This window comes from Tamandua tetradactyla, chromosome 18, assembly GCF_023851605.1.
Source record: "Tamandua tetradactyla isolate mTamTet1 chromosome 18, mTamTet1.pri, whole genome shotgun sequence".
NCBI classification, from domain to species: Eukaryota; Metazoa; Chordata; class Mammalia; order Pilosa; family Myrmecophagidae; genus Tamandua; species Tamandua tetradactyla.
This window is the reverse complement of record NC_135344.1, coordinates 34457833-34479559: the sequence shown is the minus strand read 5'-3', so window position 1 is coordinate 34479559 and position 21727 is coordinate 34457833. Positions and strand designations below refer to the sequence as shown.

The following is a 21727-nucleotide window of genomic DNA, read 5'->3' as shown; positions in this document are numbered from 1 at the left end:
TTCACCCAAAAGGGATGTTTTGTTAATGGTAGCATTTCTGCTCCCCCAGCAGACATGGGGAGATCATTTTGGAAGGAAGGGCCCTCCCAGCGCCTCTCTTTCCGTATGGTGACCACTGAGCTCTCCAGAGGTCGAATAGGTAGAGATACGTCCTCAGCCAGGGCCTTGCAGCTCTGCTCACGGGATAGCGTGAGACTGACCCAGGTCGGGTGTCCACATCTGAACCCTGAAAGGGCCTTCCTGCTTTTTGTAATAAAGCAGAGAGTGGAATAATGCTGCCACTTGTAATATTTTGATACATTCCTTAAACTTTCTGCATTTCTCTTGAAGAAAGCAAATGCATGGTAGTGTTTTAGGACCTGCCTGTCCTGCTGGCAGAGGAGACACATTTCAGTTCTGCTGCACACCAGTCCCCACTCCCCACCCCCACTCCCCACCCCCACTCACACAGACATGCCTGGACTGCTGACTCTGGAAGAGAGGTCAGCTGTAGCCACCTTTAAGCAAGGCTAGGGAATAGTCACATCCAAATAAAACACCTCTTTTAAAAGTCTGTCTTTCTTGACACAGCATATGGAAAACATTTATTGTTGCCAAAGCACTTTTTCTTGCTTTTATTTAATTTTCTGACTGCTTTAAATGGAGCGTCCCCCCACCCCCACCCCATACTCTCAGAAAATGACTCTTTCTGCCTATCTGATGTTTCTGGGAGAAGAAAATTGTTAAGAATCTTTGAAACCTTGAGAAAACTCGAGGGAGTGGAGAAGAATGTTGCTTTGCAGTTGGTGAGGTCCTTTTTTAGGCTCTGGCAGAATCAGTAGGACACTTGGAAAGAAATCCTCATGATGCCTGTACGGTTGTGTTCTCCCCGGTCCTCCCCCAGGAACAACTGGAAAGAAAGGTGGATGGATGAATAGATGGTCAACTGGATAGTTAGATAAACGGATGGAGAGATAGTAACATCCTTTTTCTTAGATGATCAGCCAAGAGGACGGTTTAAGTTTTCCAGCACTTTCAGGATGTTGTGTCTAAAATGACAGCCTTCCCTCACACTTCAGGAGCACCATTCACCAGAGACATCAAGTCCCCAGAGGCATGTCCTGAAGGTTGTCCCTGTTCTGTAGAGGGGAAGACTGAGGAACAGAGCTGGAAAATGGCCAAACCACCCTGCTCCGGGAGAGCTCTGGACCCTGGTGCCCTACCCCTATCTCCCTCTGCTGGTTCCCTGCTGGGATGAGCTGGGACTGGGAGTATGTTGACCGGTTAATATATTTTCCTCTGTGGAAAGAGAATTCGGACTCCAAATCTCATTGACGATTAGTCTTTTGTGGAAAGATTAGTGTGTTAGCAGTGGGGAAATGTTTGGCACTTCTGATGACCACAGATCATCTAGTGGCTCTTCAGAAAGCTGGGAAGCAATATCTTTAGCTCTGGCTACATATTTCAATCATCGGGGAGCTTTGGAAAATTTTGGTGTACTCATCCCACACCAGAGATTCATTTGAATGAAGAGAGGCCTGAGCCTCGGCATTTTTGTAAGCCCCATTCCCCCCACCCCCCGCCGTGACTCTTGATGTTCAGGTGGGGTGGCGAACCAAGTGTGACATGCTCGTCTCCCTTCTTCACCTCTGCATGGCTAGCTGCCTCTCTTATAAGACTGTTGCTTGGAAGAGTAAAATGTAGGACACAGTGAAATGCAGGTGTATTCAATGAAGGCATGTTTTCCAATAAATTCTTGTTAACAGGTCAAATTAAGAGCCAGTAAGGGCAAACATAACGTCTCATGGATAGATGGGATTTGCTGCCAGGCACCTGCAAGTCCTAGGTTTTGTCTAAAATGCAGTGGCGTTTGGAGAAGAGACTCAGTATAGAGATACAGGATGGGATGAGCGTATTCAGATTGGTTTGCAGTTTCTTTCTAACACGCTTTTTTCTCTTTCCGATGTTTTTCCTTTCATCTGCTTTTCCTCTTCACCATTTACTTATCCCCTTTTCCCTCCATTACTTCATTTCTTCCTGCCCTTGAAACCCATTTTTCTTGCTATCATTGCTCTTAGGAGGAAGCTCTCAATGGTGGACCATCCATGAAGGGCTTAACAGAAGATGTGAGTTTTTAGGAGGATTTTGGGGTGGTTGAGCATGGAGGATTCATTTAATTTTTTTTTTTCAAAGAGTAGGTGAGGTTCTAAAATACAGACAATGTCTTCTTTACCCCTGTGTTCTAAATTACCTTAATCCCGACCTGATCAGCTTCATTCTTGTCTCTGACTAGCAGTTTATACATATGTAGAAGAGCCTTTCAAAATCCAGAAATAATAATTACCTCTCCAGACTAAATGTGACTGCTATAAGAGCTTATTTTTTCTCCTTATTTAAAAAAATAATTTTTAAATTACATAAGCCCTATGTCAATGCACTATCATACACAAGAACTCATATATTAACAATAAAATCTCCCTTAGCTACCACCTCCTTTCATTACCTTAATCCCTAGCTCCCATCAGATTAGTGAGTTAGCTTCTTCACCTTTTTATATGCATTTACGGATTTATCTGTGATTTAAAGAAATATATTTCAAAATCATGTATCATAGCCATTGAATATCTCGTTCAATAACTCACATTTTTTCACCTAATACTGTGTTGTAGGGATTCTTCCAGGTTGGCATGTCTGGTGTGTTCTGTTTAACAGCTGCACAAAAATCCATAGTATGACTGCCCCTTAGTTCTTTTGGCTACATACCTGTTGAGGAACTTTCAGGTTGTTTCTAAATTTACAGACAATACTTTAGTAAGTGCTGTTGAACATGCCTCCCTCTGCATATATGCAAGTGTTTCTTTAAGAATGAATGCTGAGAAGTGGAATTAATTTAAATTAATTGCTCACCACGCTGGCTCTTCCATTGCTCGAACCACCAATAGTGTATTGGGACAAATTGTCTCCTGTGATTTTTTTTTTTGCATTTCCTTAATTTCTCCTGAGGTTGAGCACTTTATAATCAGATTACCAGTCCTTTTTTTCTTTTCAGTAGGTTAAATTTTCATTTTATTTTAAAAGCAACAATTGGGGAAAACAAAAATAACTGAAAAACAGAAAGTAAGCTGCCGTTCAAGAACTAATAGAATTTTTTTGTATTTTCTTTTAATTTATATCCCTTTTACAAAGTTGTACTTACAGCATACCTATACTTTTTAGCCTGCCTTTTTATTTAGCACAATCACATAGACATTATTTGGTGGTTTTTAGCAGACAGGATAATTATTTCGATTATCTCTTATTCTGCCAGTTACTGTTGGCTAAATAATAAAATACAATTAGAGATATCATTTTATTCATTCAGGCTCTGTCCTGGGCTCTGGGGACAGTTGTGAACAGAGTTGACCATGATCCCCTGCCTTTTTGGTGAGGAAAAACAAGAGTAAACAAAAAAGAAAGCAGGATGTTAACGGTGAAGAGTGTGAAGCAGGAAGGGGAGAGGGAGGCTTATTTAGCAAGGAGCTTTTTTTCCTGAAAGACAACCCCAGTTTTACAAAACCCATCAGTGGGGATCTAGAGAATTAATAAATATTGGCTGATGTCTAAGGGAAAACTTAAAAGCAAAGTTACACCAACTGGAAGACCTTTTGTAGATATTTTTCAAAGATCTTTTGTTTTTAAATAGTTTCAAACTTACCAGGACAGTTACAAAAACAATACAAAATCCATACAGAGAATACTAACATACCCTACCACCACCCAGATTCCCAGAGCCCCCAGCTTTTAACCTTTAGCCACATTTGCCATATCGTTCTATCTCTTTCTCTAACCTCCAACATCCATCTATATCTGTCTTTTAAACATTTGAGAGTAGGTTGTGTACATCATGTTCCTTGAACACTTAATAATTCTGTGTACATTCCCTGAAAACAAAGATATAAATTTTGAGCCAAGATTTAAAGGGGGAAAGAGATCGAATTCATTTGGAGAGGAGTGTTCCCGCCAGATGGAATGGCAGATGCCAAGCTCTGCCATTTGGGAGCGTGCCTAGCTTTGAGGAACAGCAACGAGGCCAGTCTGGCTGGAGCAAAGTGGGCAAGAGGGAGTATAGGGGTTGAGCCAGTAGGGTCCTGGTGAGGATGCAGGCTCTTTCTAAGTGAGACAGGATGATCTCGAGGGTTTGGACAAAAGAGGTTTACATAGGATCACTCTGCATGCTGTATTGAGATTAGGCAGGGAGTCCAGGAAGCTATTTCATGCACCCAAGTGAGTGTAACCTGGGCCAGTGAGGTCTCTGTGGAGGTGATAAGAAGCAGCCGGATCCTAGATGCTCTTTGAAAGTACAGACAGCATGAATTTCTAATGAGTGACCCTGAGCAGCTAGATAGAGTTGCCAGAACTGAGTGCAGAAGATTCCAGGAAAGGAGCTTTGGGGAGGAAAGATCAGTAGTTCAGTTTGGACACAAATGGTTTAAGATAGTTTTAGGTGTCTCCATGGAGATGGCAGTCAGGCAATTAGATGTGCAAAGGTGGCAAAGGTGGCATTTGTACAGAGGAGGGGAATGAGTTGGAGATCTATATTTGTAACTAGTATCATATGGTTGGTATTTTTTTTTAAGTTTTTTATTGTGAAATATAGCATATTTGCAAAGAAAAGAAAGATAAAGCAATGATTTTCAAAGTACACCTTAACAAGGAGTTACAGAATAGATTTCAGAGTTTGTTATGGGTTACAGTTCCACTATTTCAGATTTTTCCTTCTAGCTGCCCCAAAACACTGGAGGTTACAAGAAATATCAGTATAATGATTCAGTAGCCATACTTGCTTGTTAAATCCTATTTTCTCTGTTATAACTCGTCCTTCTTCTTTGATCCTTCTCCCAATCTTTAGGGGTATTTGGTCTTTGTCCATTATCACATTTTCATGTTGAGAAGGGCTGTTGATGCTAAAGGATAAGGGGATGTAATTAGTTGACAATCTTGGAGAGAGTGATCCCTCTGGGTTTTAGAATTTATGCAGCCTAGGAACTCATCTGGGGGTTGTAGGTTTCTGGAAAGTAATCATAGTGCATGGAACCTTTGTAGAATCTCAGATGACGCCCTGGGTGTTCTTTAGGGTTGGTGGGAATGGTTTTATTTGGGGTTTGACAACGTAAGAGTGGCCTGCAGAGTAGTCTTTCAACTCTATTTGAACTGTCTCAGTCGCTGATACCTTATTTGTTACAATTCTTTTCCCCCTTTTGGTCAGGAAGGCATTGTCAATCCCATGGTGCCAAAATGCAGGAGTCATATCCCATGTTGTCAGGGAGACTTTCACCTCTGGATGTCATGTCCCACACAGAGGGAAAGATAATAATTTAACTTCCACAGTTGGGCTTAGAGAGAGGCCACATCTGAGCAACAAAAGACATCCTCTGAAAGTTACTCTTAGGCACAACTATAGGTAGGCTTAGCTTCTCCACTACATAATAAGCTTTACAAGAGCAAGCCTGAGGATCAAGGGTTTGACCTGTTGGCTTGGGAGTCTCTAATGTTTGAGACAGTATCAGGGGTTTCCCTGGTGGCAAAGTTCAATAGTTCCATATTTTATGTCCCATTCCTCAAGGAACTTTGCCCATACTTTTTAATTATCTGCTTAACACACTCTGAGATGTAGACAGGCTTTACATTAAGCTATACAAAATTACAAGCCCTCCTTTCCATTTTGGGTTCCATGTATTTGAGTTGCTTAAATTACCTATCTAGACAGGTTGAGTTAGATTATGTGCTACAGAAAATTTAGATGTTGGGCAACCTAAACCTTTCTTCCTTTGGTCTCATAGAGTAGGTGAAGTTCTAAAATACATATAATATCGTCCTTACCCCTTTCATGTGCTTTTTAGCCATTTGTATTTGCTCTTCAGAAATGTCTTTCCATATACTCTGCCCATTATATAATTGGGTTATTTGTTCTTTTGTTGTTGCCCTGAATAATTTATGTGCACAGAATATCAAGCCTTTATCCTCTAAATGGTTTCTAAATTTTTTCTCCCATTGAATTGGCTGCCCCTTCACCTTTTTGACAAAGTCTTTTGAGGCATAGAAGCTTTTGATCTTAAGGAGTTCCCATTGTCTATTTTTTCTTTTGCTGCTTGTGCTTTAGGTGTAAAGTTTAAGAAGCTACCTCCTATTACAAGATTTTGAAGATGTTTTGTACATTTTCTCTGAGAAGTTTTATGGTGCTGGCTCTCACATTTAGGTCTTTAATCCATTTTGAATTAGTTTTTGTATAGGGTGTAAGGCAGGCATCCTTCATTCTTTTGGCTCTTAATATCCAATTCTCCCATGCCTGTTTATTGGAAAGACTGTTCTGTCCCAATTCAGTGGATTTGGGGACCTTATTGAAGATCGTAGATTTGGTGGTCTATCTCTGCACTCAGAATTTGATTCCATTGGTTGATACTTCTGTCTTTGTGCCAGTACCATGCTGTGTTGACCACTGTGGCTTTATAGTAAGCTATAAAGTCAGAAAGTGTTAATCCTTCCACTTCTCTCTTTTTTTAATGATATATTTAGCTATTAGGAGTCTCTTTCCCTTCCAAATAAATTTGACAACTAGCTTTTCCAAGTCTTCAAAGTAGGTTGTTGAGATTTTGATTGGTATTGCATTGAATCTGTAAATCAATTAGGATAGAATTGACATCTTAATGACATTCAACCTTCCTATCCATGAGCATGGAATGTCTTTCTATCTATATAGGTTATTTTAAAAGTTTCTTTTACCAATGTCTTGTAGCTTTCTGTGTTCAAATCCTTGATATCCCTGGTTAGGCTTATTCCTAGATACCTGATACTTTTGCTCACTATTTTATAGGTTATTACTTGTGTAAAACATTACTTGTGTAATGTACTTGTGTAAACAATACTTGTGTAATAAGGGTTACTATTTACTTGTAATTGGTTTGTTGAGATCTGTTTCTTCTGAAGTCAGTTATAGGAGTTTGTGTGTTTCTAGGAATTTGTCCATTTCATCTAAGTTATCTAGTTTGTTGGCATATAGTTGTTCATAGTCTTCTCTTATAATTTAAAAAATTTCTTCAGGATCCATGGTAGTGATCTACCTCCCCTTCTTATTTCTGATTTTATTTATTTGCATCATCTCTTTTTCCTTTCTCAGTCTAGCTAGGGGCCCATCAATTTTACTGATTCTTTCAGAGTAACAACTTTTGGTTTTGTTGATTCTGTCTCTTGTTTTTGTGTTCCCCAGTTCATTTATTTCTCCTTTAATCTTTTTTATTTATCTTTTTTAATTCACTTTGTGGTTAGTTTGCTGTTCTTTCTCTAATTTCTCCAGATAAGCAGTTAAGTCCTTGAATTTTGCTTGTTCTTGTTTTTTTAATATAGGCATTTAGGGCAATAAATTTCCCTCTCAGCACTGCTTTCGTTGCATCCCATTAGTTCTGATATGTTGTATGTCATTATTATTCATCTCCAGATATTTACCAGTTTCTCAAGCAATTTATTCTTTGACCTATTGATTATTTTAAAATATGTTGTTTACTCTCCATGTATTTCTGAAAGCTCTGGTTCTTTGGTGATTATTAATTTCCAGCTTCATTCCACTGTGGTCAGAGAAAGTGCTTTGGATAATTTCTATCTTATTAAAATTTTTGAGCTTTTTTATTTTAAAATATACAATATATACAAAAAAGCAATATATTTCCAAGTGCATTTTTTTTTTTTTTTTAAAGGAAAGACAGAGAGAAGGAAGGAAGGATAGAAGGAAGGAAGGAAGGAAGAAAGGGAAACATCTTTAAACATTTTCTTGTTTTATTGTATTCTGTTTCTCCGTTTTTGTTACATGGGCTGGGGCCGGGAATCGAACCGAGGTCCTCCGGCATAGCAGGCAAGCACTTTGCCCGCTGAGCCACCGCGGCCCGCCTTCCAAGTGCATTTTAACAAGTGGTTATGCAACAGATTTTAAAGTTTGGTATGGGTTACAGTTCCACAATTTTTCTTTTTTTTTTTTTCTAGCTGCTCCAAGACACTGGAGACCACAGAAATGTCAATATAATGATTCAGCAGTCATACACAATTGTTAAATCCTGTCTTCTCTTTAAATAACCTCCTTCTCTTTATATAACATATATACATAAATGCAATAGATTTCAAAGTATATCACAACAATTAGCTGTAGAACAGATTCCAGAGTTTGGTATGGGTTACAGTTCCACAATTTTAGGTTTTTATTTCTTGTTGCTTTAAGGTACTGGAGGCTAAAGGAAATAGCAACATAATAATTCACCACTCATACTCATTTGTTAAACCTGACCTTCTTTGTATAACTCCACCATCACCTTTGATATTTCTCCCACTCTTTAAGGGTATTTGGGCTATGCCCATTCTTTGGAAGGGGCTATTGATAATATGGGATAGGGGGATGGAACTAGTTGATATTCTGGAGAGGCTGACCCCTCTAGGTTTCAGAATTTATCTGGTCCAGGGACCCATCTGGAGGTTGTAGGTTTTGGGGAGTTACCCTAATGCATGGAAACTTTGTAGAATCTTATATAATGTCCTAGGTATTCTTTAGGATTGGCAGTAATGGTTTTGGTTTTTGTTTGACAAGTTATTACCTTACTAAATTTATAAAGACTTCTTTTATGTCCCAGCATATGATCAAACCTGGAGAACATTCCATGTGCAGTAAAGAAGAACGTATATCCTTTTTGGGGTTCTAATGATCTATATATGTCTATTTGGGGTAATTTGTTTACCACATTGTTTCTGTTCTCTATTTCCTTGTTGATCCTCTGTCTGGTTGGTCTATCTATAGTGGAAAGTGTTGTACTGAAATGTTTTTTTACTGAAATGTTTGTAGCTCCCTTAAGTTTTGCCAATATTTACCTCATGTTCTTTGGAGCTGCTTGATTGGGAGTACATATGTTTATGATTATTATTTCTCCCTATTGAATTTTCCCTTTTATTAATATGTAAAGTCCTTCTTTGTTTCCTATGATGTCTTTACATTTAAAGTCTATTTTATCTGATATTATATAGCTACTCCTGCTTTCTTTTGGTTACAGCTTGCATAGGACGTCTTTTTCCATCCTTTCACTTTCAATCTGTTTGTGTCCTTGAGTGTAAGATGTGTCTCTTGTAAACAACATATATACGGATTATATTTTTTAATCCACTCTGCCAATCTGTATCTTTTAATTGGTGAGTTTAATCCGTTAACATTCAAAATTATTAATGTAAAAGCATTTCTTGAATCTACCATCTTATTCTTTATTTTTTATTTGTCAGATCTTTATATTCTTTTTTCTCTCTCTCTTTTTATCCTTTAATTTAGCCTTACTGGTACTTACTGGCTCAGTTCTGAGCCCTCCTTCAGCCCTCCCTCTCCTGTCTTGTTTTTTTCCAGCTGACAGGACTCCCATAGTACTTTTCATAAGGTAATACTCTTGTTGACTAGTTCTCTCAGTCTTTGTCTTTGAAGATTTTAATCTCTCCATCAATTTTGAAGGACAGTTTGGTTGGATAAAGAATTCTTGACTGAAAGCATTTCTCATTCAGGATCTTAATACATCACACCACTGCCTTCTTGCTTCCATGGTGCCTGTTGAGTAGTCCAAACTCAGTCTTATGTGTTTTCCCTTGTATGTAGTAGATTGCTTTTCTCGTGCTGCTTTCAAGGCTTTTGGCTTCTCTCTAACATTTGACAGTTTGGTTAGTATGTGTCTTGGGGTAGGCCTGTTTGGATTTATTCTATTTGGGGTTCACTGGGCCTCTTTGATTTGCTTACTTATGTCTTTTAAAAGGGTTGGAAAGTTTGACCCAATTATATCTTCAACCAATATTCCCAGCCCTTTACTTGTCTCTTCTTCTTCTGGAACACCAACAAGTCTTATATTTGTACGCCTTTTGCTGTCCATCATGTCCCTAAGATCCAATTCCAGTTTTTCCATCCTTTTAGCAATTTGTTCTTTTTGTGTGCTCTAGTTCAGTTGTTCTGTCTTCTAGCTCACTTATTCTTCCTTCTGCTTCTTCAAATCTGCTATCATGTGTCCCTAGTATTTTTCTAATTTGGTCTACTGTATTTTTCATCTTTGCGACATCTCCCATTTTGTATTTAGTCTTTTGAATTTTTCTTTATGCTCTTCTGTTCTGTAATAATGTGCTAAAATTTACAGAATGCAATGTACCAGAAATGGAATGACTTTTAAGAAGGGAATTTACATCAACCCTAAATTCCCTTCTTAAAATTGATAGGTCTAAGGCTGTGAAAATGTCCAGATTAAGGCACCAACAAGAGGTTACCATCTTTCACAAAAAAAGGCTGTTGCTGTCCGGAATACCTCTGTCAGCTAGGAAGGCATGTGGCTGGTGTCTGCTGGACCTTTTTCCTGGTTCCATTGCTTCTAGCTTCTGATGCCAGAGTTTTCCTCTCTATGCATCTATGGGCCTTAGCTTTTCTGGGACACAACTTTGGGTTCTGGATTGTTAGCATCTCATGGGAAGGCACATGCAGCATCTACTGGGCTCTGCCCATGTCTAGGCATCTGCTTTCTCTGTTGGCCTCCAGGCATCTCCAAACATCCCCGTGTCCCTATCAGCTCTGAAGCAACTGTTTTCCAAGCATTTGCATCTGCATTTTAAATGTCGGTGTTTAAAGGACTCTAGTAAATTAATCAAGACCCGCCTCAGATGGATAGAGTTATATCTCCATCTGTTCAAAAGGCCACAGCCATACCTACAACTGGGAGCACCACATCTCCTTGGAAATAATCTAATCAAAAGGATTTATGTTGAATCCTACAGTGTTGAATCAGGATTAAAGAACATAGTTTTTCTGGGGTAGCAATACTTTCAAGCTAGCACATTATGTCTTCCTGATATCTTTTATTTCTTTATAAATATCCTTGAGTAGTTGTTCTGTATTCTGTGTCCCCTCCAGTGTTTTGATTTTGTCATTTGGCTAGACCATTTCTGTCTGGATCTTCACGTGCTTTGTGATTTTCTGTTGTCTTCAGGGTATTTAATTATCTTAATAAGTTATTTTGCATGTTGGTCTCCTTTCTTCTAACGTTTTGTATTTACTTTGTTTTGCATTGAGGGTTCCCTTTTGCACTTGGTTTGTCAGCAAGTCCCTGCCAAACCAAGGCCCAGATCTCACATAGTAGTTACAATTCTACTTGAGGTCTATTAAAAGCTAGGCAGGGGAGCATGGGTACTCCAGTAGCAGAGCTCCCACCCACCAAGCAGAAGACCCAGACTCAATTCCCAGCCCATGTACCAAAAAATATAATAATAATAAAATTAAATTTTAAAAATATGAAGAAATAAAACCACCTTAACAGTAGTAGGCCCCAAATTCAAAAGGATGTGCCCCAAGATATATTGAGAGTGAACTGAGACTGGTACCCACCAAAGGGAGAAAAAAATTATAAATTAATAAAAATATAAATATATATAAGCAAAAATACTAATACTAATAATAAATATATAGTTTAGAAAATAATAAACCTATTATAGGAGTTTGTCAGACTGCACTAACCACTTCTTCCCAGCAGGTGGCACTCCTGGGGCACCTGTTCCCCTCAGGCCCACCCTTCCCTGACTGCAGTTGCAGTGCTGGCTGGAATGATGGTGTGTGCAGCAGCCGGGCTCTTCCTGGTCCGCAGTGGTGTTACAGGGGAGTTGATTGCAGTACCCGGGAGAGCAGCCAGTCTGCAGCACCCAGCCCTCAGCTGATCGACCACTCACCCCACCCGGAAGGATGGCAACTCGTGGTGCACAGTGGGGCCATTGCCCCCGGCACCTGGGGGTGCAGCTTTCTGTGATGGACAGCCAGGCACGCCTCTGGCTGCCTGCAGGTGCCGCCGGCTTTGAAACCACTCGGGGAGGTTTCCCCAGGCAGCAGCTGGGGCAGGCTGGAGCAGAGGGAAGGTCGCTCCCTTGGATCCGCACTTCCCCATACACCACTGCCTGCCCCCAGGCAGGGTCACAGCCTGTCAGACCCACCCTCCTCTCCCCATCCTGACCCCCCTGCCTGTCTCCTCCACAAGAAACACTCCTCTTCAATCACACCCCCTGAACCTTGGTCCCAGTCATGTTCTTCCTGGCTCTTATGTTGTCCCACGGAGCAGGGGTGAGTTCAGCCCACCCCACTCTACCATCTCCCCAGAAGTCCCATGCAGGGAGAACAGGAGTTCAGAAAAGAGGGTCCAGGATTGAGCCCTAAGTTAAGAGGTGGAAACAGAGTTGAGGAGGAACGCATAAAGGAGATTATTTTAAGTGTTTCTCACATTTGAACTCATTTACTCTTCACAACAACTCTATGAAGAAGATTCATTTTAAATGGGAGGAGACAGGCACAGGAAGATGTATTAAGCTGCCCGAGGACACACAACAAGAATGTAGCAAGACTAGGGTTTGAAACACATGGTCTGGCTCCAAGTGCCTTACTCTTAACTCCTCTGCAATTGGTAGGTCCGAACAGGTGGAGGAAACTTAGTCTTCCAGATAAAGTGACCTTCCCAAGGTCATAGAATCAGTGGCAAAGCAGGGAGATAGACTCGATATTCTCTTCTTCAAGAACTCAGGCTCCTCGTAAGCATGAGGCTGGCTCTACAACAGAAAAGTTGTGGTTTCTTTTTTTAAAAAGATAGGGCCAAGAAAGCCTTTGTCCCTGTCTCAGATCTCAGCCCTTAAGTAGCGTCCTCTCCACGTTTCACTCCAGGTTTCTGTGGAGCGTCACTGTGCTCGGAGCACAGCTCGGAGCTGCCAGCCAGTCTCAGGCCCTGCCTCCCCGTCGCAGCCCCCCCTTCCTGGTCACTGAGCCCACGTGCCCAGGACAAAGGAAATGGTCTGGCCCGGTCCTGTCCTTGAGAAAGCGCGGGTCCTTAGGCAGCAAGATGCTGGTCCTGCCGTACCATGGCGGGGCTCTGTGCCGCCGTGAGGAAGCCACATTCCCTCTCAGCCTCAGGACCCTCTCCAGGGAGAGGAGTCCGGGGAGCCAGAGCCGTGATCTCTAGCCTGGCTGAAGTGTCACATGTGGCTGGATGCCTGACCCATCACTCACCTGCCCATTCGGGTCCTTTGGGGGGAGGCCAGACATGTGGCCTTTCAAAATGGCCCTTTGTTTAAGAAGCCCTGAAAAGATGACTTTTAAAATAATTTTTCATTTTGAAATATGTAGTGACATACATTACATAATATAATCCCATACATTAAAGATTACAAAAATAGTACAAAGAATTCCTGCACAATCTTTACCCAGATTCTTTGATAGTTAATATTTACCACATTTACTCTCTCTCTCTCTCTCTCTCTCTCTCTGTGTGTGCATAAGAATATTTTCCTTGAGCCGTTTGAGAATAATTTGCAAACATGATTACCCCTTTTTCCCTAAACATTCAATGCGGATGTCCTGAGAAAAGGACATTCTCTTACATAATGGTAGTACAGGAAATAAACTGGTAGAATATGATTATTCAGTCTAAAGATCTGTGCACCATTTCACCATTTTCCCTAATAATATCTTTTATCTTTAAAAAAATAAATTCTGGTTCAGGATCTAATCCAAGATCACATGATGCATTTAATATCAGTAATTTTTTTATTGGCTCTTTTGAATTGATACCTATTTGTGTCCTTTGCTCATCTCCTCACTTTTTGGCCTAACCCTGGATAAGTTACTTACCTCTCTCTGCCTCAGTTACCGTATTTGCAGAGAAAGGACAGTAAGCGTGCTTAAGTGGCTGTGAGGGATAAATGTTACTATATGTAAAGAGCTGCGAACAGCACCTGGAGTTAATGCGATCCTTCTGTGTTCTGGTACTTAGTCCTGTGTTCGTTATATAGTATAAGAAACCTGCCACTTGCCTTTTATTTTGTTCATGGTTTCTTTTGCCAAATAGTAGTTTTCAATTTTGGTGTAGTTTTAAATTTGTATCTCGGATTTTAATCAACTCGGAATTTGTTTCCCAGGGATAGTATAAGGTAGAAAATCATGAGCTTTTTCCTCATGGTTGGCTGATTGCCTCGATACCATGAATTTATTAATGAGCCCACCCCTGCTGATTTAAAGCACTCTCCTTATCATATTCTGAGTCCCTATTTGAACCTTACTTTGTGGACTGTGGATGTGGTGCAATCTTCTTGATCTATTTGTTAGGGTTTGTTTTGCTGTCTGGTAGGGTGAGCTTCAGATAGGGCTGGAGAGTGGGCCCAGGTTATCTTTAGCAACTTCAGCCCCTCCCTGCTGAGTTTGCCCTCCCCCTCCTCCTCTAATGCTTGTGTCCCCTCCCCCCTCTGCCCATCACAAAGTCTATTAATAAAATTATCATCCAGTACACTGAGTACAAAAGACTGATAATGTACTTTAGTTATTTTTATTGTTAAATATTTCATTGTACTGATAAAAGCAGACAATGATAGAATAAACATCGTGTTTATTAAATCTTAACCCATAATATATTTGTTTGATATTTTAAAATTAAGAAGTAAATCATAAGTGACATGTAAATCCAGAGACTTGATACTCATCAGTCCATGTATAAAACTTGCTACATAGCTGCCTCTTTCTGTTTGAGAACCTTCTCGAGCATGAGCCCTCCCCCCACCCCCACCCCCACCCCCCGTTACCCCCTCAGGGGACCCTCCTGCTAAGGAGACTCAAAGCCGTGAATGTGCTTCCCTTGGAGAGGTGCCCCGCAGGAGGGATTTCTGCTGAGGAGAGGCTTCAGAGAGGTGGGGCCCTCCTTTTGCTTCTAGAAACACCTCCTTCAGTTCAGATTCCAGGAGAGGGGCTGGGTCTGGAGATTTTCAAGGCCTTGGCTCAGAAAAGGCTGTTGTAGAGGTGGCAAAGGGGAGGCAGGAGTTGAGGGCTGCAGGACAAGGAGAAAGAAGCTTGAATGGGAGCAGAGTCCCACGGAGAGGGGGAGGGATGTTGGGAGTAGAAGGAAGAGCTCCCGAGTTGCTTCCAGGACCAGGGAAGAAACACCTGTTCCTAACAGAGGTGATTCAGGCAGCAGCAGGTGGACAGACTGTCCCTGGGAATGCTGCTGGGCTGGTGGGAGAGGAAGGGGGTTGAGGAAAGGGGTTTGAAGCCACAAAGCCAGTGGCTACAGCCTGGTGTCACGAAAGCTGTACAGACAGGACCACAGTCTCCCCTCTGACAAAGTACACTTTTGCCTCCCTGATGTGTGGCACGAGTTTGCGTGGGCTGGATGGTCTGCTTGCTTTCCTGTAGGCAGGTGGCCCCCTTTGCCTGCGGCTTGGCTGTTCGCTGCTCTTCGATCCATGTCTTCAGGTCTCTGCCCCCTGGGCCAGGTCAGCCTTCCTGTTGCACAGTTCCAAGAGGCCCTCCCCTAACAGAGGGAGAAGCCTGCAGAGGGAAAGTCTGACTTCCGTGGCCTGAGAGTCACGCTGACTGCGACCTGCCCCGAAACTGGCCTGGGCTCAGGCCGCTCTTCCACCGTCCCATTCATGTTGTCGGCTCACTCCTGTCTGGGAATCCAGGGTTGCCCATCTCTCCTTCCTTGCCTGCCCCGTCCACCGTCTCCGCGGACCTTTCCCTGACACCCCTGCCGCTGCCACAAGCTCCCTTCCTCCAGGCCGCCGGCTGCAGCTCTCCTTGCAGGACATTAGCCCAGCGCTCCGTGAAATGCAGACACAGTGCCGTGGGTCCCCCACGGAAGACACTCAGGATCTGTCATTGGGTTGGCAGGTCTAAAGTTAAAGATGCCCTTTGATGATGCAGAGCCCTGTTATGAACTTGGACCTGCTATTTGGAAGTGAAGCACGGTGGGGGAGCTTGGGTGAAGCCTCGGCTCTGCCCCACACTTGCTGGTCAGGAGGCAAGGCTTGGCTCTCCCATGCTGACCTCCGGCTCACTCTCCCGTGCTGACCTCCGGCCCACTCTCCCTTGCCAACCCCCGGGTTCAATCTCCCATGCCAACCCCCGGGTTCAATCTCCCATGCTGACCCCTGGCCCACTCTCCCATGCCGACCCCCAGTCATTGCAGATCAACAGCTGCAGTAGGAGTGTTTGGGATGCCGAGCAGGGGAGAAGCCTCCCCCAGCCACGGCACTCACCGTGTACCCCCACTCTCTTCCACCCTAGCAATTAGGCTCTAACCATGAAAGGAGAAACAACTCCAACTAGAAAAAGGAGAGGAATTTCGTTTAACGATAGTTTCAAGATTATATATATTTATCGACATATATTTATTTATTTTTTTTTTTTAGAAATCATACCATTCTACATATGCAATCAGTAATTCTTAACATCATCACATAGATGCATGATCATCATTTCTTAGTACATTTGCATCAGTTTAGAAGAACTAGCAACACAACAGAAAAAGATATAGAATGTTAATATAGAGAAAAGAAATAAAAGTAATAATAATAGTAAAAAAAACAAACAAACAACAAAAAAAAAACCTATAGCTCAGATGCAGCCTCATTCAGTGTTTCAACATGATTACTTTACAATTAGGTATTATTGTGCTGTCCATTTTTGAGTTTTTGTATCTAGCCCTGTTGCACAGTCTGTATCCATTCAGCTCCAATTACCCATTATCTTACCCTGTTTCTAACTCCTGCTGGACTCTGTTAACAATGACATATTCCAAGTTTATTCTCGAATGTCCGTTCACATCAGTGGGACCATACAGTATTTGTCCTTTAGTTTTTGGCTAGACTCACTCAGCATAATGTTCTCTAGGTCCATCCATGTTATTACATGCTTCATAAGTTTATCCTGTCTTAAAGCTGCATAATATTCCATCGTATGTATATACCACAGTTTGTTTAGCCATTCTTCTGTTGATGGAGATTTTGGCTGTTTCCATCTCTTTGCAATTGTAAATAATGCTGCTATAAACATTGGTGTGCAAACGTCCGTTTGTGTCTTTGCCCTTAAGTCCTTTGAGTAGATACCCAGCAATGGTATTGCTGGGTCGTATGGCAATTCTATATTCAGCTTTTTGAGGAACCGCCAAACTGCCTTCCACAGTGGTTGCACCATTTGACATTCCCACCAACAGTGGATAAGTGTGCCTCTTTCTCCGCATCCTCTCCAGCACTTGTCATTTCTGTTTTGTTGATAATGGCCATTCTGGTGGGTGTGAGATGATATCTCATTGTGGTTTTGATTTGTATTTCTCTAATGGCCAGGGACATTGAGCATCTCTTCATGTGCCTTTTGGCCATTTGTATTTCCTCTTCTGAGAGGTGTCTGTTCAAGTCTTTTTCCCATTTTGTAATTGGGTTGGCAATCTTTTTGTGGTTGAGCTGAACAATCTCTTTATAAATTCTGGATACTAGACCTTTATCTGATATGTCATTTCCAAATATTATCTCCCATTGTGTAGGCTGTCTTTCTACTTTCTTGATGAAGTTCTTTGATGCACAAAAGTGTTTAATTTTGAGGAGCTCCCATTTATTTATTTCCTTCTTCAGTGCTCTTGCTTTAGGTTTAAGGTCCATAAAACCGCCTCCAATTGTAAGTTTCATAAGATATCTCCCTACATTTTCCTCTAACTGTTTTATGGTCTTAGACCTAATGTTTAGATCTTTGATCCATTTTGAGTTAACTTTTGTATAGGGTGTGAGATATGGGTCTTCTTTCATTCTTTTGCATATGGATATCCAGTTCTCTAGGCACCATTTATTGAAGAGACTGTTCTGTCCCAGGTGAGTTGGCTTGACTGCCTTATCAAAGATCAAATGTCCATAGATGAGAGGGTCTATATCTGAGCACTCTATTCGATTCCATTGGTCGATATATCTATCTTTATGCCAATACCATGCTGTTTTGACCACTGTGGCTTCATAATATGCCTTAAAGTCAGGCAGCGCGAGACCTCCAGCTTCGTTTTTTTTCCTCAAGATGTTTTTAGCAATTCGGGGCGCCCTGCCCTTCCAGATAAATTTGCTTATTGGTTTTTCTATTTCTGAGAAATAAGTTGTTGGGATTTTGATTGGTATTTCATTGAATCTGTAAATCAATTTAGGTAGGATTGACATCTTAACTATATTTAGTCTTCCAATCCATGAACACGGTATGCCCTTCCATCTATTTAGGTCTTCTGTGATTTCTTTTAACAGTTTTTTGTAGTTTTCTTTATATAGGTTTTTTGTCTCTTTAGTTAAATTTATTCCTAGGTATTTTATTCTTTTAGTTGCAATTGTCAATGGGATTCGTTTCTTGATTTCCCCCTCCGCTTGTTCATTACTAGTGTATAGAAATGCTATAGATTTTTGAATGTTGATCTTGTAACCTGTTACTTTGCTGTACTCATTTATTAGCTCTAGTAGTTTTGTTGTGGATTTTTCTGGGTTTTCGACGTATTGTATCATATCGTCTGCAAACAGTGATAGTTTTACTTCTTCCTTTCCAATTTTGATGCCTTGTATTTCTTTTTCTTGCCTAATTGCTCTGGCTAGAACCTGCAACACAATGTTGAATAATAGTGGTGATAGTGGACATCCTTGTCTTGTTCCTGATCTTAGGGGGAAAGTTTTCAATTTTTCCCCATTAAGGATGATATTAGCTGTGGGTTTTTCATATATTCCTTCTATCATTTTGAGGAAGTTCCCTTGTATTCCTATCCTTTGAAGTGTTTTCAAGAGGAAAGGATGTTGAATCTTGTCAAATGCCTTCTCTGCATCAATTGAGATGATCATGTGATTTTTCTGCTTTGATTTGTTGATATGGTGTATTACATTAATTGATTTTCTTATGTTGAACCATCCTTGCATACCTGGGATGAATCCTACTTGGTCATGATGTATAATTCTTTTAATGTGTTGTTGGATACGATTTGCTAGAATTTTATTGAGGATTTTTGCATCTATATTCATTAGAGAGATTGGTCTGTAGTTTTCTTTTTTTGTAATATCTTTCCCTGATTTTGGTATGAGGGTGATGTTGGCTTCATAGAATGAATTAGGTAGTTTTCCCTCCACTTCGATTTTTTTGAAGAGTTTGAGGAGAGTTGGTACTAATTCTTTCTGGAATGTTTGATAGAATTCACATGTGAAGCCGTCTGGTCCTGGACTTTTCTTTTTAGGAAGCTTTTGAATGACTAATTCAATTTCTTTACTTGTGATTGGTTTGTTGAGGTCATCTGTTTCTTCTTGAGTCAAAGTTGGTTGTTCATGTCTTTCCAGGAACCCGTCCATTTCATCTAAATTGTTGTATTTATTAGCGTAAAGTTGTTCATAGTATCCTGTTATTACCTCCTTTATTTCTGTGAGGTCAGTAGTTATGTCTCCTCTTCCATTTCTGATCTTATTTATTTGCATCCTCTCTCTTCTTCTTTTTGTCAATCTTGCTAAGGGCCCATCAATCTTATTGATTTTCTCATAGAACCAACTTCTGGTCTTATTGATTTTCTCTATTGTTTTCATGTTTTCAATTTCATTTATTTCTGCTCTAATCTTTGTTATTTCTTTCCTTTTGCTTGCTTTGGGATTAGTTTGCTGTTCTTTCTCCAGTTCTTCCAAGTGGACAGTTAATTCCTGCATTTTTGCCTTGTCTTCTTTTCTGATATAGGCATTTAGGGCAATAAATTTCCCTCTTAGCACTGCCTTTGCTGCGTCCCATAAGTTTTTTTTTTTTTTTTTTTTTTTTTAGAAAAATGAAAGCTGATTTTTATTTTATCATCAACAGCCATTCTTTAAACATGAACATGCATACATAATATTCTACGCACACATCACAGTTTTTAACGTTAGTTATAAAGGTTAAACACACAACATACATCCTTACAAAAAAGGTCAAAATGCAAACTTAAAATTTTAAACAAAAGTCTTACTAATTTCAAAAAAGTTTGTGTTGGGTACCATTTTGTACAACACAATTAATTTAAACGTTTTTCATTTTGGCTGCACAGGAAAAAAGCAGCAGTAGAAAATAAAGTCAGTGAGGGTTTTTAAATAGCAGAATAGGCAGTTTTGCCATGCAGGAGAAGCAATATTAAATATTAGTTTTCAAAAAAAATCCACATTTAAAAATATTTAGTTCAAGTCACAGAATTTTTCTCAGTAGAGACCCCAATGCAATGCATAATTTAGCTGCCTTAGATGGCCTGTTTGAAAGGACAATATCCCTTCAGGGTGTAACTTTATGATTTGGCACAGAAATGAAGTCTTAAGAACAAGAAGAACATGATTAAAAAAGAGGGGAGAGGAAGAGAGGAAAGAAATAAAAAGCAAGAATAAATGAGATAGTAATTGCAATCACTAAAAAACTGTGCATTCTCAGTCATTGCAGAATACTGTCTTCTTTCTACAGCAGGTGCTTATTCCAGAAATGTTATTGCAGCATAGATTTAATTTGCTTGGAGGTAGTCTCATCATTCAAATGTTTTGTTGTATACCTGAGAGCATTTAGAAGACCTTCTACACTATTAGGAGGCTGGTCCTTAAGAACTTTTTTTTTTTTTTTTTTTTTTTTTTTTAAAGGAAAGACAGAGAGAAGGAAGGAAGGATAGAAGGAAGGAAGGAAGGAAGAAAGGGAAACATCTTTAAACATTTTCTTGTTTTATTGTATTTTGTTTTTTTGTTTTTGTTACATGGGCTGGGGCCGGGAATCGAACCGAGGTCCTCCGGCATAGCAGGCAAGCACTTTGCCCGCTGAGCCACCGCGGCCCAAGAACTTTGATACAACCTTTCATATCAATTTTTGAAGTTTTGGCAAATGCTCCCACTGGATGTACGTGGTCATAGAGTATTATGATGCCCACCATGACCCGCAAACAGAACGACACTGTCTCCTCATTTGTGAATCTTCTTCTGTACTCCGGTGTCTCGAGCATGACTCTGCACACACTGGCCATGGTGCTCAAACAATCTGTAGTATTTTCTATTGGTAAATTTTTATTCTCTGATACAAATTTTGTTGTGGCATCACTTAAGGTTTTCAGCATTGGAGTTGCCTCAGCATAAAACAAAGACATTCGATTTGCCAATTCATTATTTACTTCATTTTCTCCTTCTGCTGGAACATTATTAATCCTCATACGACTCAATGTTCTTCTGTAATAACTGAAGTCATTCTGTATGGCAGGATTTGTCATCTTGAGTTCATCAAACCGGAGTGTGAAGTGAAGAATTTCTGCAAACTGTTTAGCAAGAGCCTGCTCTTGCTCTAGATGCTGGGTGGGAGAATATGGGGTACTTGTCAAGGCTCCTAGAAGACCCCTTAATGCTGCTTCTAACCTCTGAGAAAATTCATAAAATTTCTTTAATTTGCCTACTAGTGGAACAACTGCACCCCATGCCTTCTCTTGCAGCTTCTCATCTGCTGGATGCTGGATTGCCTCCCGTATTTCATGGCCGGCTCCTCTATACGACTGCAAGTCCTCCAAGATGCCTTCTGCGTCCTTTAACACCACATTCACCTGGTTATAAATGTCCTGCTCAGATTCTGTAGGCTGGGCATTTTCAAAATCAAGGAAAAAATTTGGCCCCTGCTCAAGGTCTGTGCATGTCAAAACTTTAAGAAGATTCCCCATGTTAAGGTACCAGTTCCTTTTGAGGACTGGAAGACATCAGGCAGAATGGCAATTATATCCATTAATCATTGAATCAGAGAATCTCAGGAAGCGATCATCCATGCTTCAGCCAGTGCTGATGATTCGGTCCTTGACCCCCTATCAACTGATGACCTTGGATGAATTACTCAAGCTCCAGGCCTCAGTTTATTCTCCTGGCGAGCCAGGCGGGCGGCCCCCATAAGTTTTGATATGTT

At 40.7% G+C, this 21727-nt stretch overlaps 2 protein-coding genes across 6 annotated transcripts in view; one reads left to right on the top strand and one right to left on the bottom strand.

Annotated features, from left to right (window-relative positions):
- The window catches only part of CTIF (cap binding complex dependent translation initiation factor), a 350579-nt gene that overhangs the window by 80106 nt on the left and 248746 nt on the right, over positions 1–21727 (top strand). The window lies entirely within an intron of this gene.
- On the bottom strand, positions 19670–21700 carry LOC143662599 (CYFIP-related Rac1 interactor B-like). The gene is made up of 2 exons (XM_077136134.1): positions 20638–21700; positions 19670–20411 (listed from the first exon to the last, which is right to left on the bottom strand). Exons 1-2 carry the CDS (start codon positions 21489–21491, stop codon positions 20291–20293), a joined length of 975 nt encoding a protein of 324 aa, XP_076992249.1. The 5' UTR covers positions 21492–21700; the 3' UTR covers positions 19670–20290.